General features: G+C 39.1%; 2 protein-coding genes across 4 annotated transcripts; both read left to right on the top strand.

Annotated features, from left to right (window-relative positions):
- Positions 1–8976: 8976 nt before the first annotated feature.
- LOC6503049 lies at positions 8977–10740 on the top strand. Of its 2 annotated transcripts, XM_001963305.4 has the most exons (3): positions 8977–8995; positions 9237–9384; positions 9450–10740. In XM_001963305.4, exons 2-3 carry the CDS (start codon positions 9313–9315, stop codon positions 10692–10694), a joined length of 1317 nt encoding a protein of 438 aa, XP_001963341.1. In that variant the 5' UTR covers positions 8977–8995; positions 9237–9312; the 3' UTR covers positions 10695–10740. The 2 variants fall into 2 exon arrangements, with proteins under 2 accessions (XP_001963341.1, XP_032308950.1); XM_032453059.2 differs by lacking the exon at positions 8977–8995 and having other exon boundaries at positions 9214–9384.
- Positions 10741–12366: 1626 nt separating this feature from the next.
- On the top strand, positions 12367–13398 carry LOC6503050. Of its 2 annotated transcripts, XM_001963304.4 has the most exons (5): positions 12367–12622; positions 12685–12865; positions 12937–13121; positions 13181–13217; positions 13282–13398. In XM_001963304.4, the coding sequence occupies exons 1-5, from the start codon at positions 12472–12474 to the stop codon at positions 13322–13324; spliced, it is 597 nt and encodes a 198-aa protein (XP_001963340.2). In that variant the 5' UTR covers positions 12367–12471; the 3' UTR covers positions 13325–13398. The 2 variants fall into 2 exon arrangements, with proteins under 2 accessions (XP_001963340.2, XP_014761292.1); XM_014905806.3 differs by having other exon boundaries at positions 13181–13388.
- Positions 13399–16455: the final 3057 nt, after the last annotated feature.

Genomic DNA, 16455 nt, shown 5'->3' with positions numbered 1-16455 from the left:
AAACTTTTATTTCTTTTTAGTTTTAAAATATATATATTTTTTTGAACAGTGTATGCCTTTCTACACCATGTTTGATGTTAATAATGAAGTTCCTTCCACTCCCCCTGGATGCTGCCGGTTTTTTTGTCGTTTATTTATATTGACATGTGCAGAAAGATTTCTAGCAGCGTCTTGCCCCAAAAAAAAATACGACAAGAAAAGACCATGCCCCATGCACTCAAGTGTGCCCTCTTCCCTGTCTCTTTCTCTGACTCTGTTGTCGTCTCTCTCTCTCTTGCTCTGTGTGTGTGTGTGTGTGTGTGTGTGTCGTTTGTCAAAAGGCAGCAAAACTGTTGACATAACAATGATTATACGCCTCATTAGTTACATTTCATTGTATGGAAATGGCAAAAGACTTGGCTAATAAGCCAGAATAAGACCAGGAAGTTGAGCAAAAAGCATAGAAGACAGCATTTGAAGAAGCTACGGAACGTGTCAAGACTTTTTCTGCTAAAAATAAAGTCAGACGGAAGTGAATCAGGATACAAACTGCATCTCTTGAAGGAAGGAAAAAAGCTAGAGGTGGGTTAGCTTCGAGCCCTATTTCTATAGTCTCCTTTTAGGGATAAATAGTTTGAAATGATTATGATATCTATTATACCACCATTTTCTTTCAAATTCAAAAAAAACTAATGAGCCGTTCAGGGCAAGATAAGAAAAAAGAGTAAAAATTTATGGAAATACACATATTTATATGCACTTGAAAAAACAATCACATATTTTATATGTAATCTGAAATTTTTAAGACAATTTGTGGGCCATCTGATAGGAAGTTGTTCCTCAAAGCAAGGACCAGGATATGGTTAAAAGTCAGTGGTGTTTTTTTTTAAGTGTTTTATTTTTTTTTTTGAGAGAGAGGAAGTGCTGGCAAGTCAGGCAATTTTCTGCGCTTGAATTCATTTAATAATGTGCGACACACATAAAAAGCAGTTGCCAAAATGATTGTGGAAAATGGAGGAAAATGACTGCAGAAGAGACAAGAAGGAGAGAAGCTAACAGGGAGAGGGGAGAAAATAAGACGAAAGACAAAAGGATACCTTAAGCAAAAGGTGTGCCACGTGTATGAGGGGATGTCCTTGTGGGTGTTAGTGTGCGTGTGTTGCCATTGAAACATATTATGCTCGTAAAAATTGAATTTTAGTGGCGTAACATTGTTTGTAAGAGACTTGTGGGTGTGTAGTCACACACACTTTATTGTTACTGTTTGGGTGTAGGGGAGTGTGTGTGTGTGTGTGTCAGTGGTTGTGTGTAAAATTTAATAATAACGACCCTCTTAAACCAACAGACCTTCGCGTCTTTGCCTTTGGATCTCTTCCTTTTCATTTTTAACAGCCGGGCTCATTTCACTTTCTTCGCATAAAATATACACTGAAAACTACAATGTATTTTATATAAATATTATAAAATAAAAAATTATATATTTACTGTTTAGTGTTTTCTAATTTTTAGTTTTGTTTGAAAATATCCTTAATATGTTTAGACCAATTTCTCTCAGTGCCTATTCATATGTGTGTACGTGGGAGTTGCTTTCTTTTCTTATGTTTCTTCGGGCAGTAGTCTCTTCCCATTCCAGGCTTCGGTGCGTTGACATTTAATGTAATAATTTTTACGATGATGCTCGACGGCATTAAAACGAGATTAAACACAAACAAACGAGAGACATAGTGGTCGCCATGTTGGAGGACACACTGCTGTTGGATAGGGTCCTGGCAATATTCCGTTTGATACACTTGACAATAAAAATAAAAAAAGTAAGAAAAAAATATATAAAAAAGATTAAGAGAATGAGATGAAGCGGGGAGGATGAAAATGATGCATGGCCCCCTTGTTGGTTGAGGCGCCATAAAAGATGATGTAGCACATAATTACACACACAAGGATATGCGGCAGGATGCGAAGGATACGTTCGTTACGTAGGCGTACATGGAAATGTAAGGATGTATGTATGTCCGTGTGTGTGTGTGTGTGTTTAAGTAGGTAATACCCATTGAGATGATCTGCGGATAAGTTGTTGTTGGAATTCATTGAGTGGGGAATTATCCTTGCCTCGTTAAGTGATCTAGTGCCAGACGAATGAAATGCTAAAGTGTCTATATAAATAATGCCCCCTGCCTGGAAATTCTCCTTTTATTTTTGGCATAATATTTATTGTTTGATTGCTGTCGTTGTTGAGTTTGGGTTGATTTATTGCCGGATTTATTGTGTTTGAAGAGGTTTTGATTAGGTTTTTGGCACAGAATCTATAGCCATTTTAATAATAATATTAAAGGATATTTTTTGAAGAATTCTGGTTATCCAGCAGTGCGCTTTTAATTTTTGATAATGCTTTTTGTTTAGTTGGTATGCTTATTTCATATTCAAAATTGGGTAGTTAAGTGCAATGAAGCGTTAAGGTATTATATAAAAAAAAACGCAAACGGGCACACTTAAATGTTATTAACTTGTAATTAAACTGAAATAAGTTTAATTTTGCCTTTTACAACACTTACATTTTCAATTATTTTCGAATAATTTATGATGCATTTTGAGTAAAAATTTTAATTATTTCTAGTTTTGAAAAGTTCCCCTACCTTCTTTAGCTATGTTTGTAAAGAGCAAATCCTTATGTAATAAATTGATAAAGAATAGTATTTCCTTCTTTAATATCATTAATTCGAAATCAATCCCCAAAAACACCACAAATATTTAAATACCAAAGGCACTAAACTGTAAACCATCCTTATAAATAAATTTTCTAATATCTTCTACCCAAAATTAAATAAGCCACAAAGTTTGCCACTTAAACCCAAAGAAGAGCTCTCACAAAACCGCCTCAGTAGTGACCAGCAGGAGCGGCCTAATATTTCCTATTTTCATTTCCATTTCAATTCCCATATTCCTATGGAGGAGAGGAACTCCAGTATGTGTGTCGGTCTCGGTCCTCTATTATCCATTTATCAATTACATCTTCATAGAAGATAATTCCGTCCACAAAGTTGCTCTTCCACTCGAGTTCATCTCAAAGGAAGCAATTCCCAGGCACTCTCCTCGAGGGCCAACATCCATTCAAGGATTCCAAAGAGGGGTCCTTTCTTTCTTTTTTTTGGGGTTACTACACTCTGTGTGTGTGGGTGTGTGTGTGTGGTGGCCTATCGAATATCCGTTTCTATTTTTTTGCGTTAATTTTATTCTTTTGTATTTTTTTTGGCCATTCTAGTTGCGGCGGCTTTTGGGCCAATTTGAGTTTCCGTTATCGGTTATTTATGCATATAATGCTTGAAAGTTATACATTTTGCGGCCAAAAGTTAACCGAATAAACTAATTTGGTTGACTTGAGTTCGTTCGCTTATTGTGTGTTACGACGAGTAGTTTATTTATTTCCCAGCGGCAGACAATGTCTCTCCGTTTTGTCTGTTTCTGAAGCGCTGTTTCATGCATGACTGGCCAGGACCTCCTCACAATAAGAAGGATTCAACCAGAATGAGCCACCCGTTCCGTTGTTGCTTTCACAATGAAAATGAAACTGAGGAATTGACTTGGAAATGCTTCACATTTCGCATTTCGCGTTTGCATTTTGGCTTGAGTCCTCAGCCCTCGGCAAGGAAAGCCTTCTGTTAAAAAAAGGGATAAAATCATAAGCCCAAAATTTATCGCACTCCCCACACAGCCAGGGCAAATTGTAATGGATCAAGTTTATTTATAAGTCGATGCCTTCCCTCACTCCCCACCAACAACAACAACAACAAGAGGATATATAAGAAAACATGAAAGCAAACAATATTACGCATACGCCGCGTCGACATGATGAAGTGTTATTTAAATATAAATATATTATCTATCGATAAACAGGCCAGAAACAGTTTAGGGTTTGGGTTCTCTGGGCCATGGCCTGAAAATAGGATGAAAGGCATTTTCCTTTCTTATTTTTGCCTCAAATTTGATGGCCATTACTCGGTTTATGAGCCAAGGAGTGTGTGTTCCTGGGCCTGGCTAATAAAGTGATTGTTCCCACTGGGCATTCTCGAATCGTTTTAACTCTTCCAGATTGAATTAAGTGGATTTGGGCCTAACTGTTTGAATAATTTACCAAATAAATGTAAGAAATTGAGAAAATTAAAGCCTCTAGTGCAGTTAGCTTTTTCTTAATCGGCCATTGGCAATTAAATTGCATTCAATTTTTAACTTTATTGATCGGCTTGTTAAAGCCCGAGCATGGCTATCGAAATGGCTGCTAATGAATTTGCTGAATTACAAAAAGGCACCTACCAGGACACAAAACATCTGCATTTCGATGGGAATTTTTTCGGGCCAAAAATGGCAAAAGACCAGACGAAAGGCGAGACTCTATTGTTTTGTTTGTTTCTTTGGTTTTTGGCCCCAATGCAATAGCTCACACACACACTCACATACACAAAAAGCAAAAATATGAAGAAGGACTCCACAGCCAAGTCCTTGGGCCGGAGAAGAAATGCCAGCAATGAGAAGCTTGCTAAGAAAATATTTTGAAATGGAAAGTTTTCCTTTCCCTCCACAGACAACGCTCGCATTTTGCCAGGCTCATGTGGATTGTCCGTGCGATATGAGGGAAAATGAAAACATATTTGCCTGGCCAAGAGTATAGAGGGGTTGTTTGTTTAGTTTTTTTTTTTTTTGTTCTGCAAACCACACCCTACCCAGAAACCACCCTCTACTATTTTTTCCTGCAATTTTCTGCTCTGTTTTCCCTTGGCTTTCCCTCCTCGTTTTTTTTTTTGTATTTTGTGTTCTGCCTCGATAAGAATCAAGCAAAAAACTTGGACTGTGCTACGTGTCGTATACGCAATGTTCTGGCCAAAGTTTCAACGATCTATGGATTTTGGAAGCAGTGCCCAAGTCTTACTAAAGTCAATATTGATCCTTTGGCTAACTGGCTGGTCTACCGACGACTACCACCTGCAAAATGCAAATGAGTCCTTGGTCTCGTATCCTTGAAATTGATTGTGAATTGAATCACTAGTTGATTTTAAAGTTAAAGTCTAGCTGGTAGCTGGTAGCTGGAGTATCCTAGACAATAAATCCAAAATTACCAAAAATTGAAAACATATAACTATAAATTAATTCAATTTTGTATGCGAGAAACGAGAAATTGAATGCCAATTTTTGGGCAAAAGTCTGCCAAACTTATTTGCATACAAAAGCTACTTTGATGAATATATAAATAGAAAAAAAACATGGATACATGAAAGGATATAAAGGATATTTGTATTTGGAAATAGTTACAACACTTTGATGGCTTTTTTTCGGTCGAGTCTTGGGTCATTTCGGTTCCACAGCAACTGATTATTATTTTTTCATAGGGAACATGGTCCCATAAACTGTAAATGGCCAAAACAATGAGGGCCCAGACTTTTAGCCCTCTTGTATACATTGTATATACACTTGTATATTATATTAAATATATATATATAATATATATATATAGCTATTTGGATTTCTGGGCTGGCTTCGTTTCGCTTTCGTGTTCGTTGAAATGCAAATTAAAATATTTATGCAAATGCGTGAGGCGGGCGAACACAATAAATTTATGCCAACAAACGAGACCAGAAGACCGAAAACAGAAAACAAATGAAGCAAAAAATAAAGTAGAGCAAAATAGGCAGAAGGAGAGCAACAAGACCAAAAACCAAAAACAAAACAAAAAAGCCAAAAATGAACAAGGAATTTTTTCATGACTAATATCGGGAGAGAAAAACAATTACCTGTTACATATTATCTATGCAGGGGCCTCTAGTGGGCTGTTTGTCATAAATGTTAACGTCTGTCACAATAATTTTACGCCAGAAAATATATGCATTTGTTTTCGTGTTCCCCACCTTGAAAAATTTCAATGGGCATGTCTTTAAATATGCAAAACAAATCGGGAGGCAGGCTCTGTTGGTGGCTGGTGTTTGTGTTGAGTTTGAGACTTAAACAATATAAGCCCAAAAGTATGCTGCAAATCTTTGAATATTTGTAAAAAGTACCGGGCATCTGACAGTCTTCAAAGTTTATAGTTGCTTTTTTTAAGAGTTTAGAGTGAAGTCTACATAATTCTTTATGATTCTAGCTCCGAATAGTTTATAGGCCCAGAAGAAGGCTACATGTCTTTAAATCTGAATAAGTACCGGGTACCATACAGCTAATTCTATTCCTCTAGGTAATACTTTTAGATTTTTTCCTATTTATTATTTTAAAAGTGTTTTATAATCATGTTTTTTTCCAATAAGTATGCTAAAAATCTCAAAAATCCCTAGTAGTACCAGGTATCTCATAGTCTCTAGATAACACTTCTCGATTTCTCGTCTAGTTGTTCGAAGATTAGGAAAGCGAAGTGCTCCTGAAATAGTGATAAGCCAAGTTTTTTTTCTTGTTCTGCTTCTCTGCAGCTTTGCTCGCATTACGCATACGCCTCGTTAGCCCGGCCCTTGAAAGCATTTTGCCAATTAGACCACCGCCCAACACCCACTAGCCACCCACCCCCCTCTCAATGGCAGACTCGACACCTTTTAACAGCTGAAAGAATTTAATTAATGCTAGTCCTTGCTAAGGCAACCGGAGACGCTGCTACTACTACTCCAAAAAAAATTAAAAAATAAAAAGCAAAGAAAAGGAGAAAGCCTGCACCTCGGGTGCAAATTAAAAACGACAAAAAGAAAATATAATGAAAGCATATTAAATAGTAAACCAGCAGCTGGTGCTAAAGTTCAACGCGAATATCATAGATTCCCAACAGGACTCCCAAGGAATACGAAGGCTACCAGAGTCTGAGAATATTTTTTCCTTAAAGCCTTTTTTTTCAAGACGGAATTAAACCAAAATCATGATTTGACTTTGTAATTACGAGCAGAAATGTACGTGTAAGATAAAAATTTAATTTGAAAAGAATTACAGTCAGCTGACATTTTTTTTTCTTGGCGGCACCGACTTTATCTAGATCCTTGAGGATAAAAAAAAAAGAAACGTCTTCCAGCCAAATTACCGCCTTGAAAGAGTGTCGATTTTATGACTTTTTTTTACGGGTTGGTGGTGTGAGATTTTCGTTGGAGGAGTGGGCTGGTGCGAGGTGTCTCAGAAATCCTGGTGGATCCGCTTAGCAGCAATTATCTTCATTACGCGAGGCATACAAAAGTATGCAAGGACCAAAAACAAGTTGGAAGCCAAAGCAAAGTCTCTGACAATTAGGAGAAGCCTCCTGGATTCTGGGCTGGAGGGATGCCTGGGATACTGGATACAAAACAGAAACAGAAACAGAAAAACACCTTTAACCTTTTGCTTCTCATATAAATACGCTGTTGATGGATGTGTTTTGAGTGGCGCCCAGGCCGCATAAGGACGAAAAGGACGAGGACGAGGCCGCGACTGGCGGGAGTGGCTTCCTGTTTTTCGGGCTTCTTTTGACTCGGCACCGTCGTCGTCGTTGGCGTCGTCGTCTCATTTTGTTATTGTTGTTCTGTTTGGCGGTGCAGGGAGTGGTGGAGCCGGTGGTGGAGTGTTAGGGGGTGGTGTAGTAGTGGCTGGTAGAGGGGGTGGTGGTGTCTAAACGATTTATAAAAGCCAAAACCAAAAAAAAAAAGGTGGCAAGGGGGCACAAAAAGTGTTGCAAGCAATTTGCGCAATGGCAGCCAGCCTTGCTTTCGCCAAATCCCCTTTAGTAACCTTTCACCCCCTCAAACCCATTCCCCATTCCCCATACCACCACCACCACCCCTTCTCCTTTTTTTTGTCCCACCTGAGCACAAAGGCAGGTAAGCAAGCAACAACAATATTGAGTGCGTGCGTGGGCCAGAACTTGCTGCCATTTTGCACGTAACTGACATCAGCGCGCTTATAAATCAACTCGCAAATGTCTCTTGGTGTGGTTGTTCTTCTTTTTTTGTATATATATTATATATATATACCCTGGCCTGGCAGGGGGCATTATATTATTTGATCCGATCTGGTATTTGTAAAGCACAGAGGGTGACATCTTTCATAAACTATAAGAGGATTTTTTATCTCTCCTCTGATGGTTGTCTTATTTGGGTTATGGAATTTATTTGCTTGTTTTACAAGACTGCTTTTGTATTAAAAATGTGTTTTATATAATTTTAAACTTAAACTTTAAATAAAAAAAAAATCGTTTAAAAATGTTGCTATTTTTCAAACTTAAAAAACTTGCCTCTTGGCATAGTTCCCTTTTTTTTAAACGCCAAGGTAGTATATTTTCATAGCTTATGATTTTCGTTAATTTTTTATATTTTTTTTAAGTAATATTTTTTTAAAAATATAAATTTTTTTAAACTTAAGTAGAGATAGAATATTTTAAGTCTTAAAAGCACCAAGAAACTCCCCAAACTTCTAGCCACAAAAATTTAAATCTGCATATGTTTCCGTTTCGTTTTTTTTTTTGTCAGTCGCTGGTTCTGGACCCTAAACCATTTTAGAGTTCATGATTTCCAAGGCGGGGAACAGGAATCTCTAGAAAAAAAGATGAGCCGACAGAGGAACTCATATGATTAGATTAATGGGATGTCTAATGGGCCCGACAACCCCCTCTTGACATTCATTTCACACATTGTGCGTGTCCTCGCCGTCCCCGCCGTCATGTGTGGGTTAGGTGAATCGTAATATCATTTTTATAAACATCTTGTTAGCCCCAGAGCCCCAAAAATATATATATATATGTATAAAGAAAGGAAAACAGCTCATAATTCATGGCGGGAAATATGATATTTGGGGTCAAGAGGATTCCCTGAGTGATTATCTCGGAAGGGAATGGATTACTGGCAATATCACAGTCACTCCAAAGTTAATGGCTGAGATTTTTCAAAGTCGAGGCAGTTCTGGATAATCTCGTAGGGTCAGGGCGTAAATTGAGTTTTCCCCAAACTATTTAATAACATTTCCTTTTTTCTATATTTTTTTTTTTTTTTTATAGGAAACTCACAGCCGCCTGGACCCTGCCACTTGGACTTTTCGGGTGTGTATATTTTTAATCAGTTATTGAAAAAGTTATTTTCGGGTGTTGAGAACTTTTTGTTTAGAAATTATTTAGTTTTATAGCCAGTAGCTGGAATTTGTTATAATTGAATGACGTTAGAGGCGAGTTTTTCAAGCTAACGAAAAATTTGAACATCTAGATAGCTACGCTTTTTATTTCGAATCATTGTCAAGTAGTAGGCCTGTAGTTTCTATTACACTTTTGGTTTTCTACTCGATAGGACTGAATTCAGTAAGAGCTCATAATTTTATGAAACTCGGAACGGAAAGTACAGCATAAGCTGGAGTCTCTCAAAAATGGGGGATCCTGAAACGGAGACGTTGGACTTTACAAGTTACTTGGCAGAGTCGCAGCGTCTAATCGACTGGGTGAGTGTTGAAGAAAAAAAATGAATAAAATATTGCAAGAATAATGATAATGTGACATGAGTTAGGCACCTGGTTATACCGGACCCGAGATGATATACTTATGCTTGACCCATGAGAGCTGCGATCTGGACTCGGTGGTTAGCACATTGGCCATAGCCTATCTGCGGTATTGCAACAAGGGATGCCTGCCACATTTTTATGTGCCGGTATTGGACATGCAACGCTCCGATTTTCCGGTAAAGACAGAGGTCTGCTTTCTGCTCGCCAAACAGGGCATTCGTGCGGAAACCCATCTGACATTTCGCGACGATCTGGCCGAGGAGTTGCTACTCAAGAGTCGCTTCATATTGATCAATCATCATGTGAGCCCGTTTCACTATTGCGCCGAAGAGGTATACGACTACAGGAGCTTCCAGAGCGAGGCAGCTAGGTTACCCACCTACTGTCAGCGCGTTATGTACCCTGTGAGGTCCTGCGCGGCATTGGCAGCCGCACGGTATGCCAATTCGATGTCCAATTACGCGTCCGTGCGTTGCGTACAGGTCTTTGAATTGCTGCATGCCGCCTTGCTGTTGACAAACAGAAACTTCAAGACCATTCCGGTGGCGAAGCTTCGTTTCTTCCAGGACTATCGTATGATGCACTTCCTCGAGCGCTATTTGGGCAAACTGAGGGACGATCAGCGTACCATTCTGTACAATACTCTGGTGCGTTCCATATTCGATCTAAGCCACTTGTCGCTGCCCCAGATCCTGAGGCGGGAATTCAAAATCGTGAAGGCCTCCCGATACATCAAAGACGACATCCGGACCATGCGAATGCTGCAGTGCTGCTTCCCGATGGCCCTCACCCGATTTATTGCCTTCGAAAACGCTGAAATGGCCATCCGGGAGTTTGCCGGACACTTCGGTTGCAGTTTCGTCCTAATGCTGGGCACTAGCATTCGTCCTGGCGGATCGCTGGTCGTCAAGGAGCTGGCCGTGATACCCGTGGATGGTCTCATCGAGTTGGAGCATCGTCGTTTCTTCGACCATTTGATCATCAATCTGTGCGCCGCCAACAAGCCGCAACTGGACCTGGAGCCCTATCGCAATCTGGACTTTATGCAGGGCGGTTACTTCTTTGTGAACGCCTGGAATATCTACTATTATACCGTTCTCGATCTGCTGCAGCGCATCTGTTACGATTTCATAACCGATGGCGGTGCTGATATCAAGGAGGAGCTCGAGGCGGAGCAGCGCAGCGCCGAGGAGAAGAAAAAGGGCAAGCGGAAGCCAAAACTGAAAATTAAGTTTGTGGTATCGAAGTAGCTTTTATTTAAGGCACTATATATTTTTAATAAAAAAATCAAAAGGACTTTCTGAGTTGAGCTATTTCTTTATTCTCTCCTGGCCACTATTTATTATTTTACATAGCATTCTTAATATAATTGAAAAAAGCCATTTAAACACAAAGAAAAGCTGCTACCAATTGATTAGCTTTGGAACTTGTTTTTAAACACTAAAAAATGAACCAGTTCACTTCAGTGTTGAAAAAGCGATAAGGCAAAAGCTATGATTTGTCTTCAATAGATTCAAAACCATAATGAGACAATAACTTTCAACAGAAACCACAAAAAACTTGAAAAATTGCAGCTAAACGTAAGGCATACTTGATTTTATTTAGTTTATTATCCCAAACAATCAAAATTCTCAGAAAACTTGTTCACAATTAATAGTAGTGTTGGTTAACAGTTCGGTTAAGTTTTCACTCTGGTTTGTTGGTTTGATTAAAATACCAAAAGATTATAGAAGACCTAAATATATGTATAAAGTCTCCCACACGATTAGGTGATCAGCAAAGCCTTAAAGTAGAATTCCAGCAGCTAATGCTCTCCAGCCTCCGGTTTAGGGTCCAGCAAAAAATCACGTATACCGAATAATCCCCGTCTAGATGGGGAAAGTAACTCATCAGGCGGGATAATCGCTTCGCACTAGAGTTGCAGCCCGGAGGCGACTAAGCGCAGTGTCTGTCAAAATGTTTCCCAAATTGGCTGACTTCTGACATTTGACCTGAACACGTAACGCGTGTCCCCCCGCCACTGGCTTCTCTCGCTCTATTTTCTTTTTTTGCTGGGGCCCCGCTCCTGTCCAAGTGTCACTTTCTGTAGTTGGCCAAAACGTGTGATTTATGACGCTTCCCTGCGTTTGTGTGGGTAAATTACTTTGGCATACCAACACACACACACACACACAGGCGTTAGCACACTTTTCTTTCCAAGGAAATGGAATTCAATCGCTGGCAGAACTTTAAGCGATTTTCGCATTTAAACAATATGGTTCCAAGGGTTCTCTTCCTCACTTTTTTCACCATTAGTGGCGGGAAGCTTGTTGCTTAGACATCAGCGATGACCTTCAAGAGGAATCCAGAGCGACTCCAGAAATTTATATATATTTTATATACATACCGCTGACATATAATATATCTTGTGTCCTGGCTCTGTTTTATGCCAGGACGCGTTGTGCGTGGGTCATTTAAATGCTACATTATGTTGAATATTCAATTTAATGTGCCTTATAAATCATGCAGGTCCTTTACGACGGTTCCTTGTGTTTTTTGTCACACTTTCCTTCGCCCATGTCCTTGTTATCCTTGTTAGCCTTACTCGGGATAGTTTTCATTCTTCGGATGGAGTTACTTACGCAGATCTTCTTTGGATTTTATTGTGACGCCTAAGAATGGCTTGTTTTTTCATAGAAATTTGAGCTTTGGGCAGTTAAGTGTTGAAAGTGCTTATAGAAATACCAAAAAATACTATAAGGCCCTCATTTGCATATGATTAGCTCTGGGCATACTGTCTTCTTTTTGTGCAGCCCTGGGAGTGGATCATCGCTATTAAAATCGATTATTTGTGGCGACGCTCGATTGAGTTTTAAAAGCACTGAGCTTTGCCCAACACTATAATGGTAATATGGCAACATTTTCAATTGTCAAAAGCAGTAATCGGTTTTTCTAATAAAAAAAATCAGTTTCATAAATGTGCTTGTGCTTATAACATTGAAAATCCTGCCGTTCAGTGAAAAAATCTTAAAGAATCATTGAAGCACCATGGAACCTTCGCCAAACAACGTGTTCGACAAGCTGCAGCTCTTGAAAGGCAAGGAGGATCACAAATGGATGGCCACAAAGCCCATGAAGGCTGCCTTGAAAGCCAATGGAAGACCACTGTATCGCTCCAGCTACAAGAAAGTCAGAATGGGTTCGTATTCGACATTGACATTCAGTGAAGAAACCTTTCAAATTGATTAATTCCATGAACAGTTACTCGTGTCAAGGAGTATCAAGTTTTTATCATCGACCAGGGCAGCAGCAAGAAGTTTGTGGTTAAGGACCTGAATTTCTTTATTCATTTGATGGATTCTCTTAACTGTTTCGACAATTCCTATTTGATCAGCCGCACAGAAAGAAAACTGATCATTTTCGGGGCTCCCAATCCGCTGGTGTAAGTTTTTATTTTTTTTTGGCAAACACGTGTTTAGGTTATGCAAATTTTCTTCTTCTTTCATGAACCAGTGACATGAACCATTTCAAGACTCTCAAGGGTCTATTGATGAAGTTCCTATCGTTTTTCATAACACCGCCGATGGAACGCTACCTGTTCTATTATCCCGAGAAGCCACCGGGCGATAACCGAGTCTGGTGCATTTGCCACCGTTTCCCACTAAGAATTGGCATGGTCTGCAGTTACTGCTATACAGGTAAATATTGTCAAGTATTTTGATTAGATTTATACATATGTATATTTTCCTATTTTCAGTTTACTGTAATTATCAGTACGTTTGCGCACACTGCCGGTTAGTATTCCCGTTCCCGTTCACGTTCCCCATTTGTTTTAATTCGAACTTGAATTGTTTCTAGTACCTGTTTCAAGACTTTGGGCTCTAATATGCGTCGCAATTAGACGTTACAGTATTATTTTAAACATGTATTATACCGGGGCATAAAAACAAATAAAGGAAATCAATCAGGGGAACTGTTTAATGTAATAATTATAAGTGGAAATGGCTCTAAAAGCTTGAAAAGAAAAGAGCAACAACGATTACCGCCAGCAAGTATCCTTGATCATATGGATTACTACTTCGCAGCCGAAAGGATATCCCCCCCTATCCTCTTTTATCCTTGCTTGACTTTATTTTCTTTCTGTTTTAGCATTTTAGCGAGCAAGGACCCCCAAGCTAAACAAAAACCACGAAAAACAAACAATTTGTGTTTACTAACCGTTTTTGGAGCACTTTCTTGGAGCCTTCAGCTTATTTGGTTGATTGGGTTTTTCTTTTCTTTGGCTTTTACTTGCCTTGGCTTGGCTTGGCTGCTGATTATCTCAGTTTTGTCAGCTTGGGGTTTCTTTTCACACTTGTGTGAATAAATTTTTCATTTTATGCACATTTGTTGCATTCACTTGTTATTCAATTTTTACTCGAATCAACCATCACACCATCATTATAATTATTTTTCGTACGCACTCGGTTGTTTTGTTGTGCCGGCAAAACAAAACAAAAACAGAAAAAAAAGGACTAACTGAATGGATCAAAATTCTTCACAACTTATTTGTGATTTTATTTTTAGTAAAGTGCCACATGTAAGGACTTTATTTAATGGTATTTCTATTAATATTATTCTTGTATTTCTTTTTGTAATTTAAACAGGTAAGTAATCACAAAATCACTTAAGAAACTCCATGGTTTTTTGGTTTATTTATTGTAATATTTTTTTTTGAAATTTTTATTTTGATATTTTTGCCCAAAAGTAACAACACTACACAAATTGTCGAGGTTGTGTCTTTGTTTGTTTTGATTTTTAGTGGGTTTAGTTGTTTAGTGGCTCAGTGGTTGAGTGGTTCAGTGGCCCAGTAAGCTCGGTGGCTGTGCCAGCCGGTTGTTTTGAATTTGGCAACAAATAGCTGCGAAGTTCGACGTGAGACTGAACGCCGCACGGAAAATGCTCGGCTTTTCCGACCGCTTTTCCTCGTCCTCGACCATCGTCGTCGCTGTGTGGTGAGTAGTCCTCGTTATCCTTTCAGCCGCCTTCACTTCGCGTGGTGAAAAGAGAAGGCCCGGCACCAGTGAACGACCTTGGCTCGCTCTTTGCCAGCTGTTGATATTTCTCTTAACGCCGTTCACTTCTAATTGGTTTTGGCCATAATTGCCACCGGGCCAGGAGGAGAAGGCGTGTGGAGGTTGCATAGTTGCTTCCTAAACGTTTTAGTATTTTACATTTTAGATTTTAGATGTTTCTTGGCGTTTTGTTATTTTTTTCGTTTTAATATTTGTAGATACAGCGCCCTTCTCTGCGCTTCTCAAAAGTGCAGATAAGCGTTAGGTTTTAAGAAAAGTGTTTTTTTTTTTAATTGTTTATATAATTTATTTGGAGATATTAAATTTGTAAAACATACTGTCCTTTCTAGTGTGAAAATATAAAATAAATTCCTTCAAAAATATAACCCATTCGAAGTCCAATTTATACAAAAACTAGTCCACCATTTCCACCTATAGAGACCAGACACAAAGCATTTTCTGCACATAATCCTAGGTAGATAGCTGTGATTAATCGTTTTGCTGGCACATCTAAAATAATTACAATTTATTCTTTAATGAGCGAATCCATCTAAGCAGAAAATGCCATCAGCTGGATAAGTTCTCCTAATGAACGGCCATGTCGGAGGGAAAGGACAATTTAATGGGGGCGGTTGGGGTCGGGTCTTTGGACAAATTCCAAGCCAAAGCATCCGGCAATTTAGATGTGTCGCAGATACAGGATACAGGATACTTTCTCATATCTGTTGCATCTGGGCTAAAGTTGAGACAAGAAATTATGCTAATTGGACAACACAACTTTGACAAGCTCCTCTAAAAGTGACACGATGCCACTTTACACTTACCATTTTGCACTTCAACTTAACCCTCCTCCGAAAAAGCCCCTTGCCTTTAACCCTTGACATCCAGGTCCGATCCAAATCGGTTGAAATAAAACCGGGATGGGGGTAAGTCATGTGTTATACATCACTTGATTAGGCATTAAATAAATGCTCTGACAAGTTTACACTCAATTACATGAGTTTTCTCCCTCCGTTTTAACTAATAGGGGGGAAGCTCACTCTGAACTACCCAGCTAAGTTTATTTAATTGCCATACACGCAGTGAAACGTTAAATAAAGTTTGGATTATATTCCAGCTAATGTAGTATGATAGTTTAATATTTAAAACTGCATTTTTTTTTGTGGAACATAGAAGGACGAAATATTCTGCAATGCCCTTATTATTGCGTATTCTGAATCTGCCAGTTGCTTTACCAATTTTCTAGCAATTTTTCTTCTCCAGTTTTCCATCGTTCGTTTTTTGCAATTCTTCCAGTTTCCAGAGTCTTCTCCGGTTCTTGGCTTGCAGGCTTAATTGAGAAAGAGATTTGATTAATTTGCATGCCATAAACAATTTGCAATTTGTTTATGCTCTCAAAGTCGGGGGCCACCGTAATTAAAGCAAAGCCCTGCGAAGCTAAGCAACTTTTCCGGCGGTTTTCCATTTTCCTAGTCTTTACTAAGCAACAAAAACAACAACGAAAAAAAAATAATGAAAAGGAAAATGGCAGGGTGGCAGGGATGGCAGGGTGACAGGAGTCGGGAGAATTGTGAAAAGAAATGTCACCGAGGCAAGGTAAGCAGATTAAGGCCTTCTTTGACTTGGCAATGCAATTCAAGTCCTTTGCCTCGGCATGCAAATGATGATGGCTCAGCTCCGGCTCAGGATGCAGTTAAAGGAAATGCGTTGAGTTGTGGAAAGCGCGGATGGGATGAAAAGCCAGGGAAAAGCGGTGGAATGCCTCTGAATGCTGAATGTGTTTGCAAATATTTACTCAATGTATTCATGTGCAAACAATTACGCGTTCATTTGTGCGACTTTCGAGTGGCGTGGCACAACAATGATGTTGTAGATGACGTTGCAACGCAACGATGACGATGACGATGACTATGGAGATGGAGATGGTGCTGCTGATGGTGACAATGGCAGTCAAAATGAGAGTTTTCCTTTTGCCCAA

This window comes from Drosophila ananassae, chromosome XL, assembly GCF_017639315.1.
Source record: "Drosophila ananassae strain 14024-0371.13 chromosome XL, ASM1763931v2, whole genome shotgun sequence".
Taxonomy (NCBI): domain Eukaryota; kingdom Metazoa; phylum Arthropoda; class Insecta; order Diptera; family Drosophilidae; genus Drosophila; species Drosophila ananassae.
The sequence above is the reverse complement of the archived record's forward strand: the minus strand, read 5'-3'. Positions and strand labels throughout refer to the sequence as shown.

Coding starts and splice junctions, on each gene's coding strand:
- LOC6503049 (XM_001963305.4), top strand. CDS start 9,313: ATGGGGGATCCTGAAACGGAGACGTTGGACTTTACAAGTTACTTGGCA. Junction 9,385..9,449: donor CGCAGCGTCTAATCGACTGG/GTGAGTGTTGAA, acceptor GACATGAGTTAG/GCACCTGGTTATACCGGACC.
- LOC6503050 (XM_014905806.3), top strand. CDS start 12,472: ATGGAACCTTCGCCAAACAACGTGTTCGACAAGCTGCAGCTCTTGAAA. Junction 12,623..12,684: donor CTACAAGAAAGTCAGAATGG/GTTCGTATTCGA, acceptor TTCCATGAACAG/TTACTCGTGTCAAGGAGTAT. Junction 12,866..12,936: donor GGGGCTCCCAATCCGCTGGT/GTAAGTTTTTAT, acceptor TTCATGAACCAG/TGACATGAACCATTTCAAGA.